At 45.0% G+C, this 26,675-nt stretch overlaps 1 protein-coding gene across 1 annotated transcript in view; it reads right to left on the bottom strand.

Moving 5' to 3' along the window:
• SMIM13 (small integral membrane protein 13) overlaps positions 1–2,448 on the bottom strand; it is a 214,859-nt gene extending 212,411 nt beyond the window's left edge. The window contains exon 1 of the mRNA XM_069620715.1: positions 2,182–2,448. Coding sequence (XP_069476816.1) covers positions 2,182–2,257 — 76 coding nt within the window. The 5' untranslated portion in view covers positions 2,258–2,448. The remainder of the gene's footprint in view (positions 1–2,181) is intronic.
• Positions 2,449–26,675: the final 24,227 nt, after the last annotated feature.

The following is a 26,675-nucleotide window of genomic DNA, read 5'->3' as shown; positions in this document are numbered from 1 at the left end:
CACATCGACAATAGAATTATGTGACCCTCAAAGATTTGACGTTTGTGGCATACACCTGGGATTGAGACTATTTTTGTTACCATTATGAAGGAATCTGGGGCATTGAGACACTTGGGTTTTGAGATTACTGGATATGTCAACAGTGCTGGTGCAGGTCTAATCTTAGATTCCACTGATCCTGGGGGAAAAGATATTTTGGTATCTAGTAATAACGGTGGAGTTGCCACCAGGAGAGTGGAATTCCCACAACATGTCTCTAATGTTAAGACTCCTGCTGACAACTGGTCATGGTTGACGCGCACCATCCAAGGTACAACAAAGACCATGGGAGGCACCAAATGCCTTTAGTGGCAATGCCTCTTTCAAATCTGTTTCATGGAACATGAGAGGTCACGGTCATTTATTTACGAATGTGGAAGCCATGAATCTCTTAAGGGACAATACTTTGACATTCTTGCAGGAAATATGCTTAACGTTGTGCCCTGCTTTTGATGGCTACACTGTTTTTGTAGAACCAGCTAAGAGATCACTTAACGGTTGCCCTTCCGGAGGCCTGTTAGCAACTAAGACATGTAGTGGTTTTTGAGCTAAACATCTGTACTCAGTTATTGAGGGTGTACAGTTTGCAGAAGTTACTTTGGGTTTTGCTTTGGAGATATAAATATATATTGGCATGTTGGGGTTAAGGACCTGGACACTCTTGTCGGAATGTCAAAATCTCTCTATGTTTTGGGTCGGTTTTTGCCGGCTGGCGATCTCAACTCTTCTTGTTCTCTGATCTCTCAAAGGTTCAATTTTTTGGAATTGATCTTACAATTTTTAAACACTCAGCTCAAAGATCAATTTGGGGCTAAATGGGCTATTGCAATGGCATCCCTTCGTTTGTATATGACCAATGGGGCTTCCTGAGCTGTGCTACTTGGCACAGAGGTGTCTACGTTAGACTATTTCTTGTTGGATGAAGTGTTATTTAATGTATGCTCTAAAATGACTATTTTGTCAACCGATGACCACCACATTATATTAGATTTTAAATTTGAACTGGGTTGTGTGGATAAAAGTGGGCCTGTTTTGTTATCTTGTAATAGTGCCAAAAACCGCATAAAGTGGAATAATTGGACAACAGAACAAAAATTTTAAAAAGAAGAAGGAAAAAAGTGTCAGTTAAGGTTTCTACTTAAAGAAAAAAAACACAAAAAGGCTAATAAATAATAAAACAGGATATGGGAGGGGGCACAGGAAGCCAACACATCCTGCTGAATTATTCCATTCAATACTGCTCGTGTTTCGAGCTCACAGATAGCTGGCACACCCTCGGGGGGCGGGGGTGGGAGGGGCGCTAAATCGCAAACATTACATTGTCGCATGTACATTCTAAACATTGTGAGGTGTAGATGAAACTTCAGAATACAATTTCAGAGGATTGCCAAAGAAAAATCTAACAGTTTAAACCATAGCTATACATAAAACAGGAATGCCGAGAAGGGGCATTTCAATTAGGAAAACACCGCACAGATCGAATACTTAAAAGCTGCGTTTGGGGAGTCCATGCTACCCAATGAACACATTAATGACAAAGAACTAACTTCTCAAATTATTTCCACAACATCGGGCTCAATGTTGAAAGACAAGTTGGTCAACACGTTACAATATTCACTGACGCCTGCTTTCAAGTGATATCACAGCATCACTGGAATGCTTTATGGGGGGCAGCGGATTTATTCGTGGGTATTTATAATGAGCCTATACACACAGTGTTTCAAGGCGCATAGGGTTGTCAAAGATATTGTGGGAAAAGCCTGGCATGCCAGAAAACTGTGAAAACTACACTAAATTAAAGTTGATAATTAAGTGGGTTTCTCATCACTTACACATCTTTTCCACAAAGCAGCTCAACAGCTTTTTGAGGGCTCGGATTAAGACAACCAGGTGCATATTTAACCAACAAAAGAAATGACCCGGGGTTGGGGCAAGAGAGACCACTGGACACCAGGTGCGAGAGAAATTTGAGGTGCAATTAAATCCCCAGATTTAGAGCAACATTCAAACGTCACGCTCCTCAAGAAAATCTAACCTCTATTTCTATATGTCTTACAATTAACAGATGCTCTTATCTAAACGACAGCTCTGTTTTGGATTGTGCATTCTGGCATCAGTAACAATGTGTCCTCTGCCACTCACCGCAGAGCATGAAGAGCAAGACGCATAGCAGGGTGGCCACGATCACCAGCACGGTCAGTCCCACGCTCTGCCACATCGTACGGCCGCGCACTGAGGTTATGCGTGAAAAGGGCACACTACCACTGCAGGTAGCGGCATCACGCGTCGACTGCTGAGTGCTGACCTACTCCGATCTCAGCAGCCAGGTTGTTGCCGGGGCTGCGATTCTGTTCCCCTCCCGACTCTGACGTGCTTCTGTGGCAACGAAACGTCACTGCAGCTTGGTTGGAGGTGTACAGTCGCCTCCACAGCCAGAAGAACTAGACCGCTGTGAGGAAGTAAAAGTCGCTGAAACAAAAAAAGGACCAATGATATTAGCGCTGCCATTTTAAGAGGGTAAACATATGTGACATTCTTAATCTCATTGTGTGAAAGTTGTAGAGCCAGCACTTTCAAAGAAACTCCTTAATATGGGGCAAGTATCAGCAAACATGCCAACATTATTCATTCCATTTGGCAGACACTAGTCCAGTCCTGGTTTTAAATTTGCATTCTGGCTATATAATGGGAAAATCTAGTACTCCAAGCCCCACAAAAGAAATAGTAGTCTATCTCCTCCCAAATAGGATGGATAATGTTAGCATGTGTATAGAAGTGAGTGGGCCCTGTAACGTCACCTGGGTTCACCTGACCAGGGGACCCACACGGCTGCACGCTGAGCACTGTCACATGACCGCCGTTGATGTAGGCGCATACTTGCCAACACTCCCGATTCAGGTGGGAGACTCAATTTTTCAATAAAAAGTTGTGCCATTTTTTACCGTCTCCTGCCTAAAATAATTATAACTCCAATGAAATCCTATGGGAAAAATACATTCTCCTGATTTCTGTCGAGAAATCTCCCTCTCGGGGGCTCACGAATGTTGGCATGTCTGTAGGCGTGCAAATAAAGTTCGTTCTTTGCCATCCATAACCTGAGTGGTTGGCTTTATTGCAACAGGCGCCTATAAGCCTGCACGCTCCACCCCAGAGTAAAGTTCTGATATTGGTGACTAGGATGAGAATCACTGCCGCCACCCGCGCACACTGCCAGTGCAGCACAGTGCACCTGCTGCGCTTGGAGGAAGCCTCCACCCTTGCCGACTGGCAGCACGCCGGCTCTTGAAAAAGGCGGGCCCTCTGCCATCTCAGCACTCACTGGCACCGCTGAACAAGGGAGTGTCAGCGCGGCGTTCTCCCCAAAGGAAGGAGACCGAACCAGCCAGCAGGGGGGCCTGCCTGCTGTCAACTTCATGTCAAGGTATGAGAACACAGTGATCCCCAGGGATGTGGTCAGTAGCCCAGCTGACAGTGAACACACTTCACGTCAAGCGACAGAAGCAGGTACAGTGAGCCCCAGATAGCAGGTCCCACGCAGTTAACCCACAGCAGGACCCAGCCACCATGGGCGGATACTCACTCCCAAGTGAACCATTAAGGGTCGGTCACCCCAACACGCTGCCAGCAGCATGTATGACCCAGCGCAAGGCCAGGACCAGGCTATGCTGATGCAAAAAGGGAGGCACACATTCCCATTACCATCTCTGCTCCCATTCGATACCACAGATACCACAAGCCTAGGACCAAAATGGACTAGGTGGATGAAGGAGTTCAATGCCTATCTTGATGCCATCGACCCACAACAAGATAAACGCATCATAGGGCTACTCACCCTCACGGCGGGCCCAGAAGTGCGAGACATTATTTTTGAGCTGCCAGAAGATGTCAAATACAAATACGAAGACCGTAAGAAAATACTGAACAAATACTTTGCAATACATAGAAACGTTGATTACGAGAGACACGTGTTCCAGTGAGAGCATAGACAAGTTTGTAACGTGCCTCAATTCCAAGGTCAAACACTGTGAATTCCATCTTTACTCCAATGAGGAGGCCATCAAGCCACAAGTCATTGCAGGGTGTGAATCCATTCCCCTAAAAAAGAAATTGCTGCAAGTGCCACACACGCTAGCTGAAATCCTTGTCCTAGGAAGAACAGCCTCGGCACTGGATCTTTAAATATCCACCCTGAGCAAAACTCATATCTCCTCAGCACCTACCATCAAAGAATAAACCATAAACAAACTCATGGTACACCAACACTCCACACAAGACATCCGACAGAAGAAACAACAGTGTATTCGATGCGGTTACAATCTTCCATATGACGGATCCTGCCCGGCCATCGGCCAGATATATTCTGCTTGTGTGGGTGAAGATCACTTCTGCACAATGTTCCGAAACCCCAAAGCCTCCAGGACCAACCCAACGGACCAAAAATCGCACGACACAAGTCTCCGCTCCAGCATTACTGAGAAGAAAGGACCAGGTTCTCAGAGAGACGGCACCACAAAGAGAGACGGCACGACTGGACAAAAAGGCTCCATCACTGGACAGCTGCCGTAACGGAAAGAGGCGGATTCACCATCTGCACACAAACACACCACCCACGAGTGAATCGGAATCCCAGTCCAGCACAGACCAGAGGAAGCGAGGATACCTGTACGCCCTGGGCAACCCTGCTGCCACAGAACATAGCCCCGCGTTACCCTTAACAATCCAAAGAAAAGACTTCGACTTCCTTGTTGACTCAGGGGCTACGATCAACGCAATGCTGCAATGTGAATACCGAAAACTCGAACAAGGCCCCAAACTGAAGAAAGTCTGTGTAGCAATCTATGCATATGGGGCAAAAGAACCACTCCCATACCTAGGTGCCTTAACAACCTCCTATCGACACAAAGACGAGCAGGACCGCATGCTCATCCACGTCCTTGCCACGGGAGTCATTAGCGGATGTGTGCTGAGTTTCAAATCGGCCGTTCAGAGGGGACTCATCGACATACTGTATCAAATAATGGCAGACAAATACATCTCGCCTGCCGCCAATATAGTGGCAAATCTTGCCAAACTCTTCAAAGGGGTCGCAAAACTAAAAGGGCTTAGGATCCGGCTGCACATAGACCAGACAGTAAAGCCGATAGTACAAAACTTCTGCAGCATCCCGTTCAACATTCAACACCTGGTGGAAAAGGAACTTGTTGACACTGACATAATAGAGCCAACGTCGGGACAGACTCCATGGGTCTCACCAGTGGTTCAAGTGCCAAAAAAGGGACCAGAAGGACAAATAAGACTGTGTGTGGACATGCATGTGCCATCAATCCACCCGCATCACTGATATGATGCATCTACTCAACAGAACTAAAGTCTTCTCACGTCTAGACTTAAACAAAGGATACCACAAAATTGAACTCATTAAAGAATCACGATACATCACAACCTTCACCACCCAGCTGGGATTGTTGCGCTATAAATGCCTGAATTTTGTAATATCTTCAGCTGCAGAGATATTCCCAGAAGAGATCTGCAAAATCATCTGCCATATACTGCACTGTATTACCTACAGCGATGATATCTTAACATTCGGACCATCCCAGGAAGCCCACGATGCCACAATGATCAAAGTCTGCGCAGCACTCAACGATGCAAACCTGACTCTTAACAAGGATAAGTTATGTTATGTTAAAGGTACTTATATAGCGCACCGTCACCAACGGAATTGGTCCCCAGGCGCTCTGGAGGATATGTAAAGAAGAAGATGGGATGGTTTAGTAAGGTGAAGAGGGAGTAGGATAGTGAGAGGAGTGGTGTACTGGTGGCAGCTTGAACTCGGTAGACACCGGGTGCGGAGCTTTGGTGCAAGTGTTGGATCGGTGTCAGTCCACGTGGGCTGTTGGTGCGGCTTATGTGTTGTTGCAGTGTGGTGAAGTACGTGCAGCTTGTTGTGTGGGAGATGGTTGTGTGAGTTTTTTTGAGTGAGATAAGTATGCAAAGAGTTTGAGCTTATATTGGTTAGTGGGTTATATGACATTTAACATGCTAACATTCACAGTTCTGTCCAGGCATAGTACTTGCTGCTCTACATATTTCTGTCTCCGTGTGGCACTCGCTAACCTTCATATTAATTATCTAGATATGGGATAGTGTTCTCAATTCTAAGTGTGGCATATGCTAACATTCAAGTTCCGTCTGGTTGTGGCATAGGCTAAGATTTACAATCCTATCTAGATGCGATGCAGGCCAGAGTTAGGAATTCCATCTAAGTGTGGCACATGCTAACATTTACAGTTTCATTGAAGTATGGCGCATGCTATCATTCGCAATCCTATCTAGGTGTGGCGCAGGCTAATCTGCTTAATTCTAAGTGTGGCACATGCAGCATTCAAGTTCCATCTAGGTGCGGCATAGGTGCACATTTAACAAGACCACACTCAAATTCTTTGGACACATCTTTTTCAGAAAAAAGAATCCAGCCAGACCCAGGCAAGATCTGAGCGTTAACAGAAGCCCCTCGCCCGAAGAACATTGCACAAGTGAGATCCTTCCTGGGCCTGGCAAGTTACTGTACCCGCTACCTGCCAAATTTTGCCACCACAAGTGCCCCTCTGTGGCCACCTTTTCGAGTGGGGACCGACACATCAGAAGGCCTTTGAGAAAATCCAGAGGGACATCGCCGCAGCCGCCTGAATGTCCCACTTCGACACCAACGTGTACACTGAAGTGACAGTAAACGCGAGCCACGTAGGCCTCAGAGCAATTCTTGCCCAGCATTCAGGGAGTGACCATGCACAGAGATGGATAGTTTTGATTGCCAGCAAGAGCTTCATCAAAGGCAGAACAGAGGTACTCACAGGCTGAGAAAGAAGCCCTAGAAGTTGTCTGGCTGTGCAAGCATTTCCACTTGTTTCTATAGGCAAACCCTTCACCATCATCACAGACCACCAGGCCATGGTCACCATTTACGGAAACCCATCCGCTCAAATGTAGCCCAGGATAACGAGATAGGGATTCCGCCTGCAAGAGTATAACAACATCATCATTCACAAGCCTGGAAAAGATGAGAATCCAGTAGACTTCCTCTACCGTCACCACCCTGTAGACATCAGACCCCAGACATCAAGCAACCGTGTGGATTGATACATCAATTACATCATTCACCATGCAGTGCCACAAGCCATTGTGATGGTAGAATTCACAAGGTGCACCATAGAAGACGCAGCCCTAGCCCTCACTACCTCTTGCATCCTGAATGGATGGTGGAATTCAGCCGAGGCATCGATACAGAACAACCAGACACTTGATGGACCCCTGTTCAAGTCCCTTGCAAGGAAATCCCACCCCTACCTCCTATATGTTGGAAGTCAGAGACTGTGTTATGTTTGACACAAGCATTTGTGCCAATTCCACAGCGAGTTTTTGAAAAAAACAAATCCACAGAGTAAACCCTATAAAATGTATCCTCAAAGAGATGATAATCTGTGGGAGGAACTCACTGAAGGAATATGAAAAAGAGTGAAAGAGGAGCCAGTGACATCACAAGATATAAGCGTGACGCACTGAGAATACTGGCTGAATAGAATGTATGGATCTTGTGGAAACTGATGACGAAGTTAAGAATCGAGTAAACTTTAATATGCCGAAAAGAAGATTGCATGCATGCAAAGTGCTGTAGGAAACCGCAAGTAGATTAAGTAATCTTAGAAGCTGGCTATATGTAGTGAATAGACTGCAGGCAAAGCTGCCATGGATAGAAACTGGACATCGGTGTCATGAATTTAGTAAACCAGGACCCATGGAGAGGAAAGGCTGAGAACTGTGTCGCAACAAGAATAAGCTGAGGTTGTGGAAACGAATGGCAAGGCTGATGGCCTGGTATCAAAGCTGAAGCAGCCAAGGTCGGCTATCTAGTCTTGAAGGCAGTGAACGTGCAAAGCTGAATCATCCCTTGTTAAGGTGCAAAGAAAGAACACTAAGTGTGTGGAGTTTTATTCATTTAAGACATGTAAATGCTGCAAAATGGACCAAATCGTAGTCTCCTGTCACGTGAGCCAAGGATGCAAACAGAGTTAAGCATGTAGTCCTAGAGCAACGATAGTGAGTGCTCACACTCACTTATATTCTCAGAGACAAGAATACTTTGCAAGGCCAAGTTCAAAGACAATCTTCATGGCAGAAGGCCATAGAAGGGGCGGTATTGACAAGCGGAGAAGGATTGGGAATGCAGGAAGCAATGGGTACATCACAGGAGAGTAGCTTGCGCCAGTGGACCAAGGTGTATATGGGTTTGTGCCACGAGGCTGAGAACTGTGTCGCAACAAGAATAAGCTGAGGTTGTGGAAACGAATGGCAAGGCTGATGGCCTGGTATAAAAGCTGAAGCAGCCAAGGTCGGCTATCTAGCCTTGAAGGCAGTGAACGTGCAAAGCTGAATCATCCCTTGTTAAGGTGCAAAGAAAGAACACTAAGTGTGTGGAGTTTTATTCATTTAAGACATTTAAATGCTGCAAAATGGACCAAATCGTAGTCTCCTGTCACGTGAGCCAAGGATGCAAACAGAGTTAAGCATGTAGTCCTAGAGCAACGATAGTGAGTGCTCACACTCACTTATATTCTCAGAGACAAGAATACTTTGCAAGGCCAAGTTCAAAGACAATCTTCATGGCAGAAGGCATGGGTGATGAGAGATGTTGGGCTAATTGGGTGGTGAGGTAAAGTCAAGTCTACCTCCTGGAACCTGTGTCTGAGCTTAAGTGCTGCTAAGGGAATTGAATGTTCCAGACATGGCACGCGAGTGCCAACCAATTATAGAGGGCCATATAATGAAGGGCCTTATAGTTTGACGACCAATGATAAACTGTGTACTTAATAGCGTTGAAGTTGAAATGTTTTAGACAAAGGCATAAGATGTCCACCTGACAGTAGACAGCCAATCACAATTCCAGCCCTTATAGAAAGTATACTTAGATGTTCCCCTTGAATATATCACAATCCCTTGTAGGTTTTTCTTATTTGCCATGTAGTATGATGTCACGTCTGACGTATATTTTGCACATGAGGATGTTTTTATGAGAAATACGCTGAGAGCTCGAGCGAACATCAGTTGATGTCCATTGTAACTCCCTCTTTTAGATAATTGTTAATAAAACAGCAACTTTGCCATCTTCCCAAATTGGTTCGATTATTTGGTGTCAGAGTTATTCTGCATCCCATCCATTGCATGCACGATATCCAAAGGGCCATATGGTCATGTGGTAGCAGAGTATGGTTGGAAAAGATCCAAACTAGCTTGTCTCCAGATTTTCAGACAATCAGACATCCTCCGCCATTAGCCGGAAGATCGCAGGGTTCCCTGTGGAGAGCGGCCGATAGAAATAAACTTGCAAGAAAAAACTAGATGGTTTGGCAGGTCCCCCTTTGACGAAATCCCTGCCCGGTTTCTACAGGTGCTGTGCGGACGGAAAGCAAAGTGGTCGGATTGGAGGAGGAGTCGATACCGAAGGCCTCAAGTCGATTAACGAACAAATGGTAAGTAGACAAAGGGGAATGGCAAAAGAAGAGGCTGGGATTGTGATAATTTTGAAGTAACAGGAAATATTGTGTGAAGGAAAGGTAGTGCCTAGAGTCCTGGCTCAAGGGAGTTTTAGAAGGAGACGTTTCAAATCCCAACAGGGGTAGAGCAGAAACATATAACGCCTGAATAGGTTTACGTAAGGTGATGTCTCAAACCCTGTACAGGGTATAAAGTAAAGGCGAGAGAGACAAAGGTGATCACTGTCTGTGTTTATTAATGTGTAATGTCGACCTCTGTATGTTGTTTGTTGAGTAAAAATATCGAAGAGCGATAGAAGTTGTGAAGTCATTGAAAAAGTTGAGGAGCAATAGTGATTAAGCATAGCAAAGTGGTTGGTACCAATCAAAAGTTAGGGACAGATAATTAAGAAATTAGAGGTTTGATCAGCGATTGATGGTGCATGCTCATATTTGTTGTTTTAAAGGCATTGAAAAAGTGGTGATTTAAGCAAAAGTACAAAGGGTATTTCATAAGTTTGGTAAATATTGACTTGTCATTATGGGAGATGCTCCTCTGATGCACTTATGTAAAACATTACCAAAGCATATGCCCAAGCTCAAACAGTATAGTGCAGAATGGGTGAAAGGCACAGCAGATACAATGTTCATGCCATGGCCACAAGGGGGATCATTGTCAAAAGCGGTATTGAAACACATGACCACATACTTGCACGCTGCGTACACGGGGCAATAATTAGAGAAAAGATTAGTGATTTTAGACCTCTGGAAAATGTATCAAGAAGAAAGGAAAGACTCTTCAACTGAGGAGTGGATGCTTAGTCAGCGAAATGAGGAAGATGTTGAGCCTTCAGATCTCCTTACCTGGTTGAAGTGAAAGGCGCTAGCACAGAAGAAATAGGGTTGTACCCTTTGAAGGAGTTGAAAGCAGGAACAGGGTATAGTAATCCGGTATACAAACCCACAGTTTACAGTAGTGACGATAGTCTAGAGGAGAATAAGAGAAAAGAAGAGATCTATCAGATCATGCAAAACAAAGAAAAAAGGAGTGAGCAATCAAAATTGTCAACATAAATAAACAGGGAAATTAAGAGATGAAAAGGAGAGAAGGATAGAGCTGACGAGATAGCGCTCGTGCAGAACAAATGCATTGGAGGACAGATCTTACTTAAAATTGGGAAGAGCATTGAGGAAGTTAGCTTAAGAGAAGACAAGGACGAACAAGAAAGAAAGGATAAAGAACTAGAGAAGAGATTGAGGGAAGATGAGTAAGAAAGGAAGAGCAGAGCGCGACGAGAACAGATACAACAGGAAGAGCAAGAGAGAAAAGAAGAACAGGCAGAAGAACAAAGAAAGTATGATAATAGACAGACAGTGATAGAAGTAAGAGATAGACAGGAAAGGTAGAAAGAAGAGGAGGAAGCGCAAAGACGAAGGGATAAAAGATTACAGAGACGAAGGGAAGAAGAGGAAAGAAGGGAAGGAATAAGGAGAGGGGAAGAACAAAGATAAGAGAAAGAAAGAATTAGAAGGAATGTGAGAAAGTAAAGAGAGATAAATGAAGAAGTGGAACAAAAGAGGAGGCAACAAGGTCTGGATACCATTCTCACTCGTAACGAACCAATAGGGCGAGGCCCAGAAATATGATGGGATAGAATAGAAGAGTTCCTTCTGAAAGGTTTGATGCAGAAATCGTCTGAGAAAGGATTGATAAGGTCTATCAATAGTTGAAACGAAATAGCGAGTATGAAACTCGAGGGAACGATGATCGATCTCTAATGCCTTCGTGATCACGAAGAGAGGAGGGAAGCTTGTTCAGTGATGAACGTCAAGCATCGCCTTTAAGTAGATTCAATCTGGATAAGGTTAAAGGGATAATAGTCACACTAGTTGGGGATAAGACATGTCAGATGAGGAAAGAGATAATACAATCAATAAAGGGGGGTACTGCTACACCTGGTTGGCTCTGGAAAGGTTATATTATTTAGAACCTAATTGGTCTAACCACTTATTTATGTAAAGCTCAAAGTCGATATGTTCACTATGTTCAATGCCAGAAGAACACACACAGACCAAAAAAGGTTGTCATGTTTTTGCTCATATATTATGTTGAAGAATAAACATCAATGTTAAAATACTAAGACTCAAACATAGAAAAGCATATAACAGTTTGTGACAATTGCCATATCTTATATGCAAAACATAAAATTGATGCTAGGGAAGAGGTCAAATACACAAATTCCATAACAAGAAAATCAGAAAACGTGACAAAGAAACTTGTTGAGAAAGATTAGAAAAGGAAAATATTGTGAAAGTAAACCCCAAGAGATAATCTATGTGAACTAGACGGTCCCAGGAAGAAAGAACATACAAATAAACTGAAATATTGAAGAATAATATTTAATCAAAGAAAGTCACTCAAATATTGGCTTGTAGACATTGTATGATTAATCCAGAAATCAATGGTCAATCAATAATCAATGTTGAGTTTATATTGATAGAAAATGTCAAACAAATCCTAATGAAATGAAAAGACAAATAAAATGATTCTGTACGACTTTTTAAATGCGATGGACAATGAAATTGTTAAAAACAATAGGGCTATGTCCAAAGAAAAGGGGCAGGGTTAACATATAGCCTAACGTGAAAATGACATCAGTGCCCTCAAAGAAATCGCGTTTTGGTGGTGATGTGGGTGAAGATTCTCATGGCCGCCTTCATCAGGGCATTGGGTGAAAGGACCCTGTGGACATAAAAGCTAAATATTGGTCCATGTAGGTTTTCTGGCATACATAGAACATACCCAAAATGTATATAAAAAAAAAAATTAGGGATAGACTAATAGTAGGATCCGACTTTGGGGCAGGGTTTACGCGGTTTCCCTTATTGGCCTCAGATGGACAAGGATAATTTAAGGTGTAAGCTCCCGAGTTTGTCTTCGGGTGCTGGGAAAATGGATAGAAAAAATGACAGGAGGAAATACATTGACCATAGAGGACATAAAATGTCTCCTGGCAGCTATTCTTGGGGAGAGAGCTGATGACATATGGGGAAGAGCGGGGTAATCTAATGTGACCAGACAGAATACAGCGCATATTGGGCCGCTGTTTAATAATTGTCGAGAAGACATGTGGAGGGCTCTTAGGGTAGAGTACCCCGATACATCAGATATGGGTGCAATTATAACAAGTAAGATGAATGAAGATGAAGACCATATTGCTTACATTCAGGATATTCAGGAGAAATGGCAACTTGAAACTTGTGAGCCGTGGCAAAAGCCAGTGGCATTATTGTACCACGTTTTATGTCAGGGGTTGCCTGAGCCAGTACAGAGACAGATGAAGAAACAAGTAGGAATGGAAGTGAAACCATGGGCTGAGATATAGTTGACAATAGTACACCATTGCTGGTTATTACAAGAGAAAAATAAGAAGAAAGATGAGAATAGGAAAATTGAGGAAGCCAAGTTAGTTCAGGAAAAAACTGTCAAAATTTGCCATAGAAGGGGCGGTATTGACAAGCGGAGAAGGATTGGGAATGCAGGAAGCAATGGGTACATCACAGGAGAGTAGCTTGCGCCAGTGGACCAAGGTGTATATGGGTTTGTGCCACGAGGCAGAGGTATAGACTTTAGGGGAAGAGGAGGATTTCAAAATAATCAAGTTGAGTTTCAAGGTACACAGAATGGGAACCAGAGTACTCAAGGAGGGCTTGTCAGAAGTGCACCTCCAGTATGTTGGACTTGTGGGATGACAGGGCACATTGCAGGTGTACGTGGGAGCCAAGGGAATGTACCGAGTGGCCACTTTTCAAGACAGGGGACAGCCTATTCTCCACCATACAGTACACATACTAGAGAAGGGTACGATCAAGATCCGACATTGTATCACACACAAGCACTCTGAGTGCAGCAGGTGCAACAGCAAGAACGAGTGCAAATGAATCCCCCGCAAGGGCAGTCGCAAATAGCCCCCAGGCAGACACAGCAGTATGCAAGCACAGGACTTGTACTGACACCCATTATAGGAGGTGCCACTGTGGAAGAAGGGAATCCTTTCACAGGGATGGGGATGAGCTTGTACCCACAATAGGACAGCTCACAGGGCTACTTGATGTATTCAGTACTATCTGTGACACCAAACCCCAAGAGGATATAAGGGTCTATGTGACAATAGGAGGCAAATCTTTTTCTTTTCTAGTAGACACTGGAGCTACTTGTTCATGTATACGAGAGGGAAAATATCCAATGTTGGGAATTGCCATGAATGTTGAAGGGATCTCTGGAACAATGAGTCAAGTTCTTTTTACTAACGAATTTCCAGTCTCCATAGGAGAGCGTGACATTTTTGTTCCTTTGTTATATTCACGACAGACACTGGTTAACATTTTGGGAAGAGATTTAATGACAAAACCTAACATGAAGATTTAATTCACTGATCAAGGCTCTAGTAGATTCAGAGATTTTTCTGTATGGAATGAGAATTCTATTGACATGGCTACCTGGCTTAGTGGGAAAAATTGTGAGTATACCTGACAAGTTCTTGTTTAGACCACAAATACCTATCGACAAAGAGCGGGGACAGACTATCCCTATAGAATTGGAAGCAGCCACAGAACGAAAGGAAATGGCATGGAGGACAGTATGAGCTCTCGAGGAAGGTACAGACTGACTGACATCACTGATGATGACATGTTCAGAGAAGACCAAACAGACGATGAAGTGAAGTTCTTTATGAGCAGCACTTACTGGATAAGAATAGAAACGAGTGAAGTCCCACAGCAAATAGCGATAATGCTGCAACGTCCAGATTTTTTTCAGGAAGACTTGGAGAAGGTGTACAGTGTCCTTTGGACGACAGGCCCTTATGACGTAGGTTTATTGAAGGGAATAGGGGAAGTTAAAATAAAGCTTAAGCCAGGAGCGATTTAACCTCGAGCAAAGCAGTACCCCATGTCTCGAGAAGCTTATGAGGGTATATTCCAGACCATCTCAGCACTGATGAAACAAGGAATTCTGCTGCCATCGGAATCGTCATGTAATACCGCAGTTTATCCAATCAAAAAATTTAAATGAGGGTCATAGAGATTTATACAAGATATGAAACCGATTAACTAGATTGTTGATGCAGGGTTTCCTTTAGTTCGTAAACCAGACATGATACTGTGCAGTATCCCGGTGGAAGCTCGATATTTCACAGTGATCGATTTGAAAAATGCATTCTTCTCGATCCCGTTGCACAAGGACTCACAAAACTTGACGTCATTTATGTTCCGCCAAACTTGACTGAAACATACTAGGCGGCCCCAGGGGTACTGTGAGTCCCCATCGATCTTTAATACAGTCTTACAGATGGATTTAAGCAATATTGATCAAGAGTGTTGTGATACAATACCTCGATAACATATTAATTTGTGGCACTGCGGAAGATGAGTGCAGACAAGATTCTATTCAGTTGATGACTATTCTCGCAGACAAGTGCTATAAGGTAGACAAGGAGAAGTTACAATACTGCAAAGAAGAGGTATTATAAATAGGTCAATTGATTTTGCATCAAGGAAAGAAAGTGATGCCTGAAAGAGCCGAGACGATTATGAAAACGCCAAAACCAAACACAGTGAAGCAGATGCAAAGGTTCTTTGAGTTATGCAACTATGCCAGAGCCTAGGTGTTTGATTATAGTATGTATACAAGACCACTTCTGAAAGCTTTAAAGAAAGCACAGCTGGACAAAGTAAAAATAGAATGGACTGATGAAATAGAGTAAGGGTTTGAGGAACTGAAAAAATCAATTTGTACAATCCCTGATTTGGTAATTCCTAGTTATGTGGAGGAATTTTATTTGTTTTTTCACACAAATGGGGCAGTCATGACAGCAGCACTTACACAGAGAACTACATTGGGCTATAAACCTTCAGCATATTACAGTGGGATTTTAGACTGAGTTATGAAAGGACACTTCCCTTGCGAACAGTGATTGGAACCTGCTGCATTCGCAATTTAGAAGTCTACAAGTATTGTTATGGGCTGCTCTATGACTTTCTTCATTGAGCATGCTGTTTGCCATTTTAGAGGAACCCAAGGGTTCATTGATATCCCAAAGAGTTTCAGCATATGAGGTAATGATTTTGAATCCATTGATTAAGATTGTAAGATGTAAAATAGTGAATCCTGCCACGTTTATAGCTGAACCAATAGAAGAAGACGATCATGTGCATGTCTGTGCTAATTATGGTGAATTTTATGATGATATACCCTGCCTGAAGCAAATTGCTTTAGAAGGAGGGGAGATTCTCTTCATTGACAGTTCTTTGGAAATTGATCAGACGAGTGGGGAAAGGCACTCATACACAGCAGTGGTGAGAGATAGATCAAATGTAGAATTTGGAACTGTAGCAAATGCAAGGCTACTGTCTCACTTTTCAGCGCAAGCAGCAGAATTGGTAGTGTTTATTGTCGTGCTTGAGAAACACAAAGGGCAGGAAGTGACAGTGTACAGTGACACTGCCTACATGACGTCAACCGTACATGCAGGATTAGCACATTGGAAAAGGAGGGGCTACCTCCGTGCAAACGGCACTCCAGCACAGCACACATCCTTATTGGACATGCTTATTATGGCACTACAACTCCCAGTGACCATAGCAGTCATTAAATGTGCAGCACATACTAAGCAAACAGATGTTATCTCTTGCGGGAACGAAGCTGCACACAAAGAAGCCAAAAGGGTTGCATATTCCCCAGATATTTTGAGTTTTGATATTAAGAATGTTAAAGAAAAAGTAACAACCATGTTAGTGCAAGAAGGGTTCAATATATTATCGATAACCCAACTAATGGAGATTCAAGGAAGTACACCACAAGAAGAGCAGGAATTATGGAAGCAAGCGGGGTGTTGTTTATCCCCCACAGAAGCATTATGGCAACAAGGCAGCAATGGAAAGCCGGTGATGCCAGTAGCGTTGTTGAAGGTCGTGTTTGAACAGCTGCATTACATTAAATGTTCAGTTAGGTCTAAAGTCAAACATGAAGGAACAGAAAGTAAAGATCTGTAGTGGTTCTAATAGAGAAATATGAAGAATATTGTGCTCTTTCTTAGAAAATATATAGAGGCCAGGATAGTAGCACCTGAAGGAACAAAGTTTCTGTATCCAAAGAATCATAAGGAGTATGTGGGACGGTGAGTCTATTGCAATCCAAATGGACAGTGCAACTACGTTACCTGGAGTGTGGATGAACATGTTAAATCTGCCGGAACCCTCAGGGGGGTGATGAAGATCTGGACTCCGATGAAGCCCTTCTACAAAAGAAAATATGAAGATGTGGAAACCACTGATGAGGTGGCCGATTGCTTGACCAGAGGGGCTAATGTAGAGGAGCAGCTGCATGCTTCTGCAAGAAATCCCGCCCCCCTGCCTGCTATATTTTGGAAGTCAGGGACTGCGGCATGTTTGACACCAGCAATTGTGCCAATTCCGCAGCAAGTGTTTGAGAAAAGGTATCCACTGATAAAACCCTATCAAATGTATCCCCGAGGAGACGATAATCTGAGGGAGGTACTCCCTGAAGGAATATGAAAAAGAGTGAACGAGAAGCCAGTGACATCACAACAGATGAGCATGATGGACTGAGAATACTGGCCGAAGAGAATGTGTGGATCTTGCAGAAAATGATGACAAAGTTAAGAATCGAGTAAACTTTAATATGTAGAAAAGAAGATTGCACGCATGTGAAGTGCTATACAAATGCTTCCGTTCAATGATAGTACAGACGCTGAAATGCAAGTAGATTCATTAATCTTAGAAGCTGGCTATATGTAGTGAATAGACTGCAGGAGAAGCCACCATTGTATTGGAACTGGACATCAGTGTAATGAATTTAGTAAGCCATCACCCATGGAGAGGAAAGGCTGAGAACTGTGTCACAGTAAGAATAGGCTGAGATCGTGGAAACGAATGGCGAGACTGTCTGGCCTGGTATCAAAGCTGAAGCAGCCATGGTTGGTTATCTATTCTTGAAGGCAGTGAACGTGCAAAGCTGAATCATCCCTTGTTAAGGTGCAAAGAAAGAATACCAAGTCTGCCAAGTTCTATTCATTTAAGACATTTAAATGCTGTAAAATGGAACAAATCATGGTCTCCCGTCATGTGAGCCAAGGATGTAAACAGAGTTGAGCGTCATGAGTGATGAGAGATGTTGGGATAATTGGGTGGGGAGGTGAAGTCAAGTCCACCTCCTGGCACCTGGTTCTGAGCTTACGTGCTGCTAATTGAACCGAATGTTCCAGACATGGCCCGAGCATGCCAACCAATTATAGAGGCCCGTATAATGAAGGGCCTTACAGCTTTAAGACCAATGATAAACTTTACTTAATAATGTTGAAGATTACATGTTTTAGAGGTGGGCATGAATTGTCCTGACAGTAGACAGCCAATCACAATTCCAGCCCTTATAGAAAGTATGCTTAGATGTTCCCCTTGAATGTATCACAATCCCTCGTAGGTTTTTCTTATTTGCCACATAGTATGACATCACGCCTGATGTATTTTTTGCATAGAAGGATATTTTTATGAGAAATGCGCTCAGAGCTGGAGCGAACGTCCGTTGATGTCCGTTGTAACTCCCTGTTTTAGATAATTGTTAATAAAACAACACCTTTGCCATCCTCCTGAGTTGGTTCAATTATTTGGTGTCAGAGTTATTGTTCATCCCCATCCATTGCGTGCATGATATCCAAAGGGTCATATGCTCAAAAGTAGGAAATGTCCTTGTCTCCGTCATCACTGATACTCAAAGGAGACCAGATTGTGCTGCCAGTGCCTCTCCACCAGTGAGCGCTTGACATTGCACATGAAAACCACAGAGGTATAGTGTCAATAAAGTGCATGCTCTGGACGAAAGTATGATTTCCCTGTATGGACAAAATAATCAAAGTGAGACTGAAATCATGCCATATATGCCTCAGCCTTCAGCCCCCAGCATTCCCTGAGCCACTGCGCATTACCCCCTTAGAGAGGGATTATGGGAAGAGGTTCCGATTGACGTTTACGGTCCACTGAGATCGGGAGTAGTACTGGATGAACACTCGAGATATCCTGAAATGGAGATAGTGCCACCCACAGCCGCCACAGCCTCCACAGCCGTAATTCCTGCGTTAGACTGGATATTCTCCACATACAAGGTCCCCAAAATGGACAAGTCTGACAATGGTCACCGTTCACCAGTAAAGACTTCGACAACTTCGACAACTACATGGGATTCCGCCACAGGAAAGTCACGCCACTGTGGCCCCAAGCGAACAGGGCTGTCGAACGATTCATGGCGAACATCAAGAGGGCCATCAGGATAGCCAACATCACCCATATGTCCATTGAACAACCTCTGTACCAGCTCCTACTAGACTACAGAGCATGCCCCACCACTCCACATGAGCATGCCTGACTGAGCTGATGTTTGGCCACCCCATGCGGTCAAGAATATCCCATGAAGCCCCGCTCACTGAAGAGAACCAAAGAGAACAAGAGGCGAGAAGAAGAGACGACAAAGCCAAAGACAAGATGAAGAAATACGCAGACCACAGGAGCCGGGCTCAGGAAGCCACCTTAAGGGTAGGTGATTATGTCCTGGTTCAACAGAACCAGTCCCACAAGGACACAACACCATTTGACCCCCTGCCCCTGACCATCACCCGCATGAAAGGATCCATGGTAACGGCTGAGAGAGCTGGTTGGACAGTCACAAGCAACATTTCATTCTTCAGGAAGACATGCAACGGCATACCCAGAGTGATTGGACAAGGAGCAAGGATGAAGCACGTGCTAGGGAAACATCCAGATACTCAGGAGATGAGGACGAATCGGATGAAGAGGAGCAAACCCCTCGTGAGGAAGCACAGGCCCAAGAAGGAGCTCAACCCCGAGCGCAGGAGATACACTGCCGCACCATTTGGAAGTCAAGACGGTGGATCAAAGAAATGGGGTAGGAGAATGTTACTTTGCAGGGAGATGATGTATCGCCCGTGGCCAGGGGACACACACTGCTGCACGCTGAGCACAGTCACATGAATGTAGTTGATGAAGGTGCACAAAGCAGACTAATAAAGTTAGTTCTTTGCTGCCGGTAACCTGAATTGATGTCTTTATTGCGGCAGTTGCCCATAAGCCTCTGTGTTCCACCTCGCAGTGAAGATCTCATAGGTTCGAAAGAGTGTGGTGTCACAAATTATAAAAGTAAAATGGAACCTGACACAAATTATAATGGGCCCCATTACAAGTTTGCCGGTCCAGTAACATTGTTACCAGACCGGCAAACTACGAGTTCTGCTGGAGGGTGCCTTTCTGCCCGCCACGTCTGACTTGGCGGGCGGACCGGCACCCGCGAGCAGACCTTGACAAATGCACCGGCACCATTCATAAATGGTGCCGGTGCATCCGGCCTCCCCATTCCCATTGAGTCCAATCGGACTTAAATGGGAATGGGGAGTAATAATTACCGGCACCCGGCAATGGGGATTTACTAGGTCCGCCTGGGCTGTAATGCCCCGGTAAGTCCCCATTGTCGGGGTGCCGGTAAATTCATGACTCCGGCGGCAGCCGTGCAGGTGTTTACCGGCACGGCCACCAACAGGGTCATAATGACCCCCATTTTGTTCCACATGTCAGGTGTGCACAAAGGGTTTTCTAGTGTGCATGCCTTTTTTCACTGAATCTTGCTGAATTATCTGTGTTTTATAGAACTGTCATTGGAATTTCGTTTTGTGAATTTTCCAAATATATGCAGTATTAGAAATATTAGAAATTGATTTGTGTTTTTATTTTAGGATATTGGCCCTTTGTCAGGCAAACATTTTATCAATGATAAGTGATAGTGAATAGGATACAGAGGCACAAGGTGACACGTGCAAAGAGTCCCAGATGTCCCAGTCTTGCTATAACAATAGTTTTTTATTATAATATTTTGCTTGAAGTTCATGCTCATTTTACATTATTAAAATGAAAGTTCACTCAAAAATGTTATATGATCTTTCAGGCATGTATCTTTAAGTATACTGTAATCGATCTTAAAATGTGTTCCTATGCATCTTACCTTAGTTTTCCTCACTTTTACACTTGTGAAAACATGCTGGTCAGATAGCACAGAGACTATAGTACTTGCTTCAACATTTGTGGAGAGCATGCTGATGCAGGTTCGAATCCCAGCAGGGCCGAACTCAGCCTTTCACCTTTCAGAGGTCAATAAATGAGCACACTGTGGGTAATAAGAAGCGCTCTGATGTCTGAGGGTTTGTAGCGCTATATAAATACAAAAAAAAATTAAAAATAAAAGAGGTTGGCTGCTGCTATCATGTGCTAATCTTATCAGTCGATGCATCACCCTATGTTCAAGTTCCCTTGCGGCAAGAATACACATTGCCCGCCCCTCAAACTGACATCACTAGTCCAAACGACGTGCTCCACCTTTTCTCATGACGTTCGTGGACAGCGTAGCCATATGTGCCCCGTCATCACCAACGCCATAACATTACTTAATGCAGAACCAGGAAGAAAAACACACACATACTCTCACAGCCCGTAACGTTTCTTTCTTGTCCCAAATAGGAGAACAAAACATTTATTTTTAAGAAAAGATCAATAGTCTGCAACGTAACAAATGCTTTTATTTTGCAAAGAATGCTCACAAGAGAAGATTAAGTCCACAAAATGAAAAATATATTTTTTTCAGTACAAGTAATAGCTAGCGAACACTGCATGCTTCAAAATGTTCTTAATAACATCCTCATGATACGCCAATTGCAATCAGCGATCGATCAATTACTGTACTACAATATTTCTGTGTCCTTATTTTACACCAGCTAAACTTTCTAATGACGCACATGGTGTTCTGTTCGTGAGAAGATATGGATTCTTTGCTATTTCAAGCGCAGTGCCTTCGCTTCAGCGCATATTTATATTATGAACGTTGACAGGTTGCTTCTTATTGCTGGTACTGCCAAAGGGCCGATTGGTCTCTGTCGGTCGTCCGACATATCGGTTATACAATAAGCACCAATATTGATTGAATAATCCATCCGGCGGTAGCTGGAAACTATGGCATGCGCAGAATGATGCAATATAGCTGTATAGATGACAGAAGAAAAGAGTATATTTTAGTAGCCGTTCTGTAATCGAATATAACAAGTTACCATATAATTCAGAGCCAGATGAAACCTAATAATAAACACAAACCACACAAAATTAACACAGACATGACAATATGGGGGAGTAGTTGAGACCACAACGTGCATGAAAGGTTAGCGCTGTGAACTAGTTATAACTCTCAATGGGATGGAGAACCAGATGCACCTGCTTCACATAGCGGGGCCTACCAGAAAATAAGGACAGAGATAGTAACATTTTATGTTGAACCACAGACAAATGGCATTAGAATGGAAGTGGTAAGATTAGTGTTCGATAAGAGAACCAATTGACCATGATAAAGGTCCAACCCCCGCCCCTCCACCCAACCCCCACTTTATGGTACACAGGGATGCAACAGTGACAGCACACCAGGATATCCCATGGGCCAAAGCGGTGTAGATATAATTAGCCTACATACAGGTTGTAGTTGCAGGTTTTCGTGGAATAATCATCATAATATGGTGTGTGCAAGGGCAGTAGACAATATGTCCAAAACTATCATACCTCTATTCACTCCTCTTTAAACTATACACAATTAACAATCATTACTGGACACATAAACAAACCGCGAGTTATGCACTCGGTTTTTTTTATAGTGTGTGGTATAAATATCATTCATCATAACATAACTTACTGTATCAATTATTTCGGTCAAATCACACATTCGCTCATCGCTGAATTAGTCATTATGCATACTGCAAACATGCCATTTTTATTCACACAAATATTATGTTTAGTTGAGCTTACATAATTTCAGGAAGTTCCATTCTTTCTTCGTCACACTGAGTAACCGCTCCGAACAACAGATCGCACAAATGGAAACTACATTTTCATATGTCCACCTTCAATATAGTAAAAGTTAAAACATTTTGTGGGTATTTGATGCATTGGCCCTCATTACGACCCTGGCGGTAAGTAGTGGACATTACCGGCATGGTGCAACTAACGTGTCCGTGCTAGTCTTGAACCATTAAAAGCGGTAAATTACGACCTCTCGGGCAAGAGCATTGCGCCATGCCATTAATGTAATCAGCGCCATGCCGGTAACCACCCAAAAACGTCAGCTACCGCCATCGTATGCCGTGTAAACTGCACCACCGCCTCCCTACCCACCGATGTTAGCGTGCACCGCAAATAGCAGTCACCGCTAATAGCGGTGATCGCTATTAGCGGTGACCGTAAAAAGCCGGATCCGGAAATTACGCCATCGCACCGGAACTGGAAAGAGCAGAGCAGCCATCTTTAAAAACACAATCCTTTGCAATCCTCCACAACCACTGCACATCTGACCCCGAGACCTTGCAGAAAACTACACCCACACCCAAGCATCCCCACAATGCCAAAAGTTGTTAAAAAAGCCTGCGATCGGCAGCGGCAGGACCGTTTCAGCAGGGAAGAGCTAACAATGTTGGCGGAAACGCTCCAGGAAAAGGCGGACATCGTATTCCCCACCGAAATGACCAGACCGGCCAGAGCACGAAAAAAGGCCATATGGGAACTAGTTGCACAATGGGTCAGTGCCGTAGGAACTACACCCCGCACCACCAAACAGTGCCGTAAAAGGTGGGATGACCTCCGGCTCCGGGTAAGGAGCATACTGTCGGCCAACCGCAACATGGGCATGGCAACTGGCGGTGGAGCAGACTCCCCAATTAAAATGCAGCCGTGGTAGGAGATATGTGCCACGACGATCAGCATTGAGAGCATCGAGGGGGTCGGTGAATTGGAGAGAGGAGCCCCGACATCAGGTGACACAGGTAGGTGCCTCCAATTAAGCCATGCGAAACTCCCTGAATTCCACTTACATGGGAATCACAATGTTGCCCTACAGGGTTAACGCAACACATCAGCAGAAGACTGCCAACAGGCATCATTGACCAACAACCTGCACACATGCAGTATGCACACTCCACATTAGGCACCCACATTCCTGCATGCTCAACCCACCCAAAAGGGAGACAACCTGTATGTCACAGCCTACAAAGTGCACCATCTATCTATCAAATTCATGGCAGTCATCACAATGCCTGCTCAATGTCTAATGACCCATCAATAACACTTTCCCTCCTCTGCTCCACCACAGGCTCCCAATCGGACACCGGCAGGGACGAGAGTGGCACCAGACCTGCCAAGAAGGCCAGGCCAGAGGCAACAGCACACCAACCCTCCACCTCTGCTGGACCCAAAAACAAATCACAGCAGCCAAAATTGCCTGCCACAACACAGCCCAGGGCAGCGATGATCCCCAAGGCAAGCAGCATGCTACCACCCACAGAAGACACGAACAACTGGTGCCCACTGAGGGGAATGTTTCTGCAGGAAGCAGTACAATTGGGGAGACTGCTGCCATTGCAGCCTGCTCTGACAGTGATGTGGGGAATGATGAGGATGACACAGAATGTCCCCCCACTGCCCACCTTCATTCCCCCCACCTGTCCCTAAGTAGCCTGAACGATGACAACACACAGGGGCTATCCCCTGAGAACTCCTGGCCAGCCACTCCCTGCCCAGTGGGAGGTGTGGAGGAGGGGAGTAGCCCAATGAGCCCGGCAATTGCATCATCCAATGCCCCAAATTACCAACAGTCACTGGACCAAATATTGACGAGGCAACACCAACTGTCCTCACTCCTCACCCAGCATGTGGCCGATTGTGGAGGTGCCAGTGCAGACATGCAAAGAAGTGCCGAGACTGTCAAGGCAGCCATCGAATCCTCCAGCAAAGACATCTGTGCTGAACTAACCGCGGTGCGGAACGTGCACAGTGAGCTCGTACAGACAATGAGGGACATGCGGCGTAGCGAGCAGCCCAGTACCTCCTCTGCTGCCAGTTCTGCCCCAAGCAGCCCCGTCCACAGGTCGGCCAGGAACCTGCGGAGTACAGGCAGGGGTGCCCCGGGGGCCGGCAGACGGGGCTGCCAGTAGAGGCCACCCAGTGGATCAATTCCACATTAGGCACTGCGACACAGGGATCCACGCACTTTTGTGGGGAGTTCAGGGGGGAGGCGGGAGTGGGTGTGTTGGTGTAACGCTCACCTGATTCCCGCAGAGGCGCCGGTCTTGACTGGGTGAATGCCGTATCTTCAAAGGTGATGTGTAACACACGGTTGGCTCTTTGGGCTGGACCTCTGTGCGCTGTATGTCTGACTCGAAGAGTAAGATGTCTGCAGATAGAAAATATGGGATTAATGAACTGGGGTTATTGGGTGCCTCTCTCCTCTTCCCTTTCTCTTCTCCTGTAGAACCCCAAAGGTTAACGCCCTCACCTTAGGTAAGTGAACGCCGAACTCTCCATCTGCCTCGGGGCAGGGTGCCGTAACCAGTTTCTTCACTGGATAAGGGTGCAGGCCTCTTCACCTCAGATGACTGCTGTCCGTCGTTAACTACACGAACGGTAAGTTCTGGGCACTTCAAATGTCTTAAAAGTCTTTTGTAATGATATCCCTTGTTTTGCAGGGTTCCGGCGATGGCGGATGGCGGGCTGATGAGAGTTAAGGATCGAACCCGCGTGAGGAATAGAAGCGCGTGGAAGCACGTAAGTAAGCGCTTGTAGCCTGCTTCACGATGCGCACTAACTGTCCCTTTTATCTTGCAAGTACAAGTTCGGAGCTTTAGAGAAGCTGAAGGGTGCTGGAATACCCACTGGATTCGGCGTGGGAAGGAGTAATGGCACGTGAGTAATAAAGTTGCCCAATGTCTTTAAACGCACCTTCTTTTGTCTTTCAGATGCGGGATGCAGCGCCGAAGGCCTCCGGAGCGTGCAAAGAGCTGGTAAGCTTTTGTCTTTCAGATGCCGGAATGCAGTGCGAAGACCTCCGGAGCCTGCAAAGAGTAGGTAAGCCTTTGTCTTTCAGATGCCGGAATGCAGCGCGAGGCGTTGGTGACAGCCGATGGACCAGGTAAGAGATGCGCTGCCACTGAAGACCGTAGTGCTAACCTGTTCTTTCTTTGTCTTTACAGGTGCTGCTGAAGACTGGATTCCAGGATGGTAAGCCTTTGTTCCCTTAGGCCCAGGATCAGAAGCAGAAGACACGATGAGCGTTCTGCTGCAGAGAATGCAGAACAACGCAAAGCAAGATTCATCCATCGGGTGTGGTTTAAATAGCCTCCTGTAGTGCTTAGGTGTCTCCTTCCACAGCCACGCCTAGGTAAGAAAAGAGTTCCTGCTTTCCAGAAGAGTTCCAGTGTTCTGAACCTAGGGAGTGGCTCCTGCCCCACCCAACAGGAAAAGTAGTCCCAAACAGAAAAGGATCAGGGGTTCAACTGGCAGGTAAGTAAGCAGCATGGTCTGCTGCAGGTAAGTCCACCCAAGCATTATGAGCCCGGCGCTTCCAGCGCTGGGACTGGGCATCTTTATGAGCCTGGTGCCACTGGCGCCAGGACAGGGTCCAAAAGGGCCCAATTGGGACTGGCTGGCACTCAAAACCGGGGTTATGGGTCTGCTTCCAAGGGAGTCGGGCAAGTCCTGATCTTTTGGAAGCAGAGATCATGACAGCACCCCCCCTCAAGGCCCCTCCCAAACCAGGCTTCTCCGGGGGTTTGGGCTTGTTAGGAAATGTTCGATGAAATCTTTTGATTAGACGAGGCGCGTGGACATATTCTGCAGGTTCCCAGGATCTTTCTTGGGGACCGTAGCCTTTCCAGTCAATCAGGTAAAATAGTTTAGATTTGGAGATCTTGGAATCCAGGATGCTTTTGACTTCAAACTCGAGTTCTCCATCAACTAGAATAGGTTTTGGAGATGTAGTTAGTCGGGTTTGAGGTTGCATGGGTTTTAATAGAGAGACGTGGAAGACCGGATGTATCTTCATGTGAGGGGGCAAGTCCAACTTGACCGCTACTGGATTTACTATGGTAGTGATGGAATAGGGACCAAGGTATCTTGGGTTGAATGTGCGTGGTCCTTTTAGAGGTAGATATTTGGTGGATAACC

Source organism: Ambystoma mexicanum, chromosome 5q (assembly GCF_040938575.1).
Source record: "Ambystoma mexicanum isolate Mex_15411 chromosome 5q, UKY_AmexF1_1, whole genome shotgun sequence".
In the NCBI taxonomy this organism is placed as follows: domain Eukaryota; kingdom Metazoa; phylum Chordata; class Amphibia; order Caudata; family Ambystomatidae; genus Ambystoma; species Ambystoma mexicanum.
The sequence above is the reverse complement of the archived record's forward strand: the minus strand, read 5'-3'. Positions and strand labels throughout refer to the sequence as shown.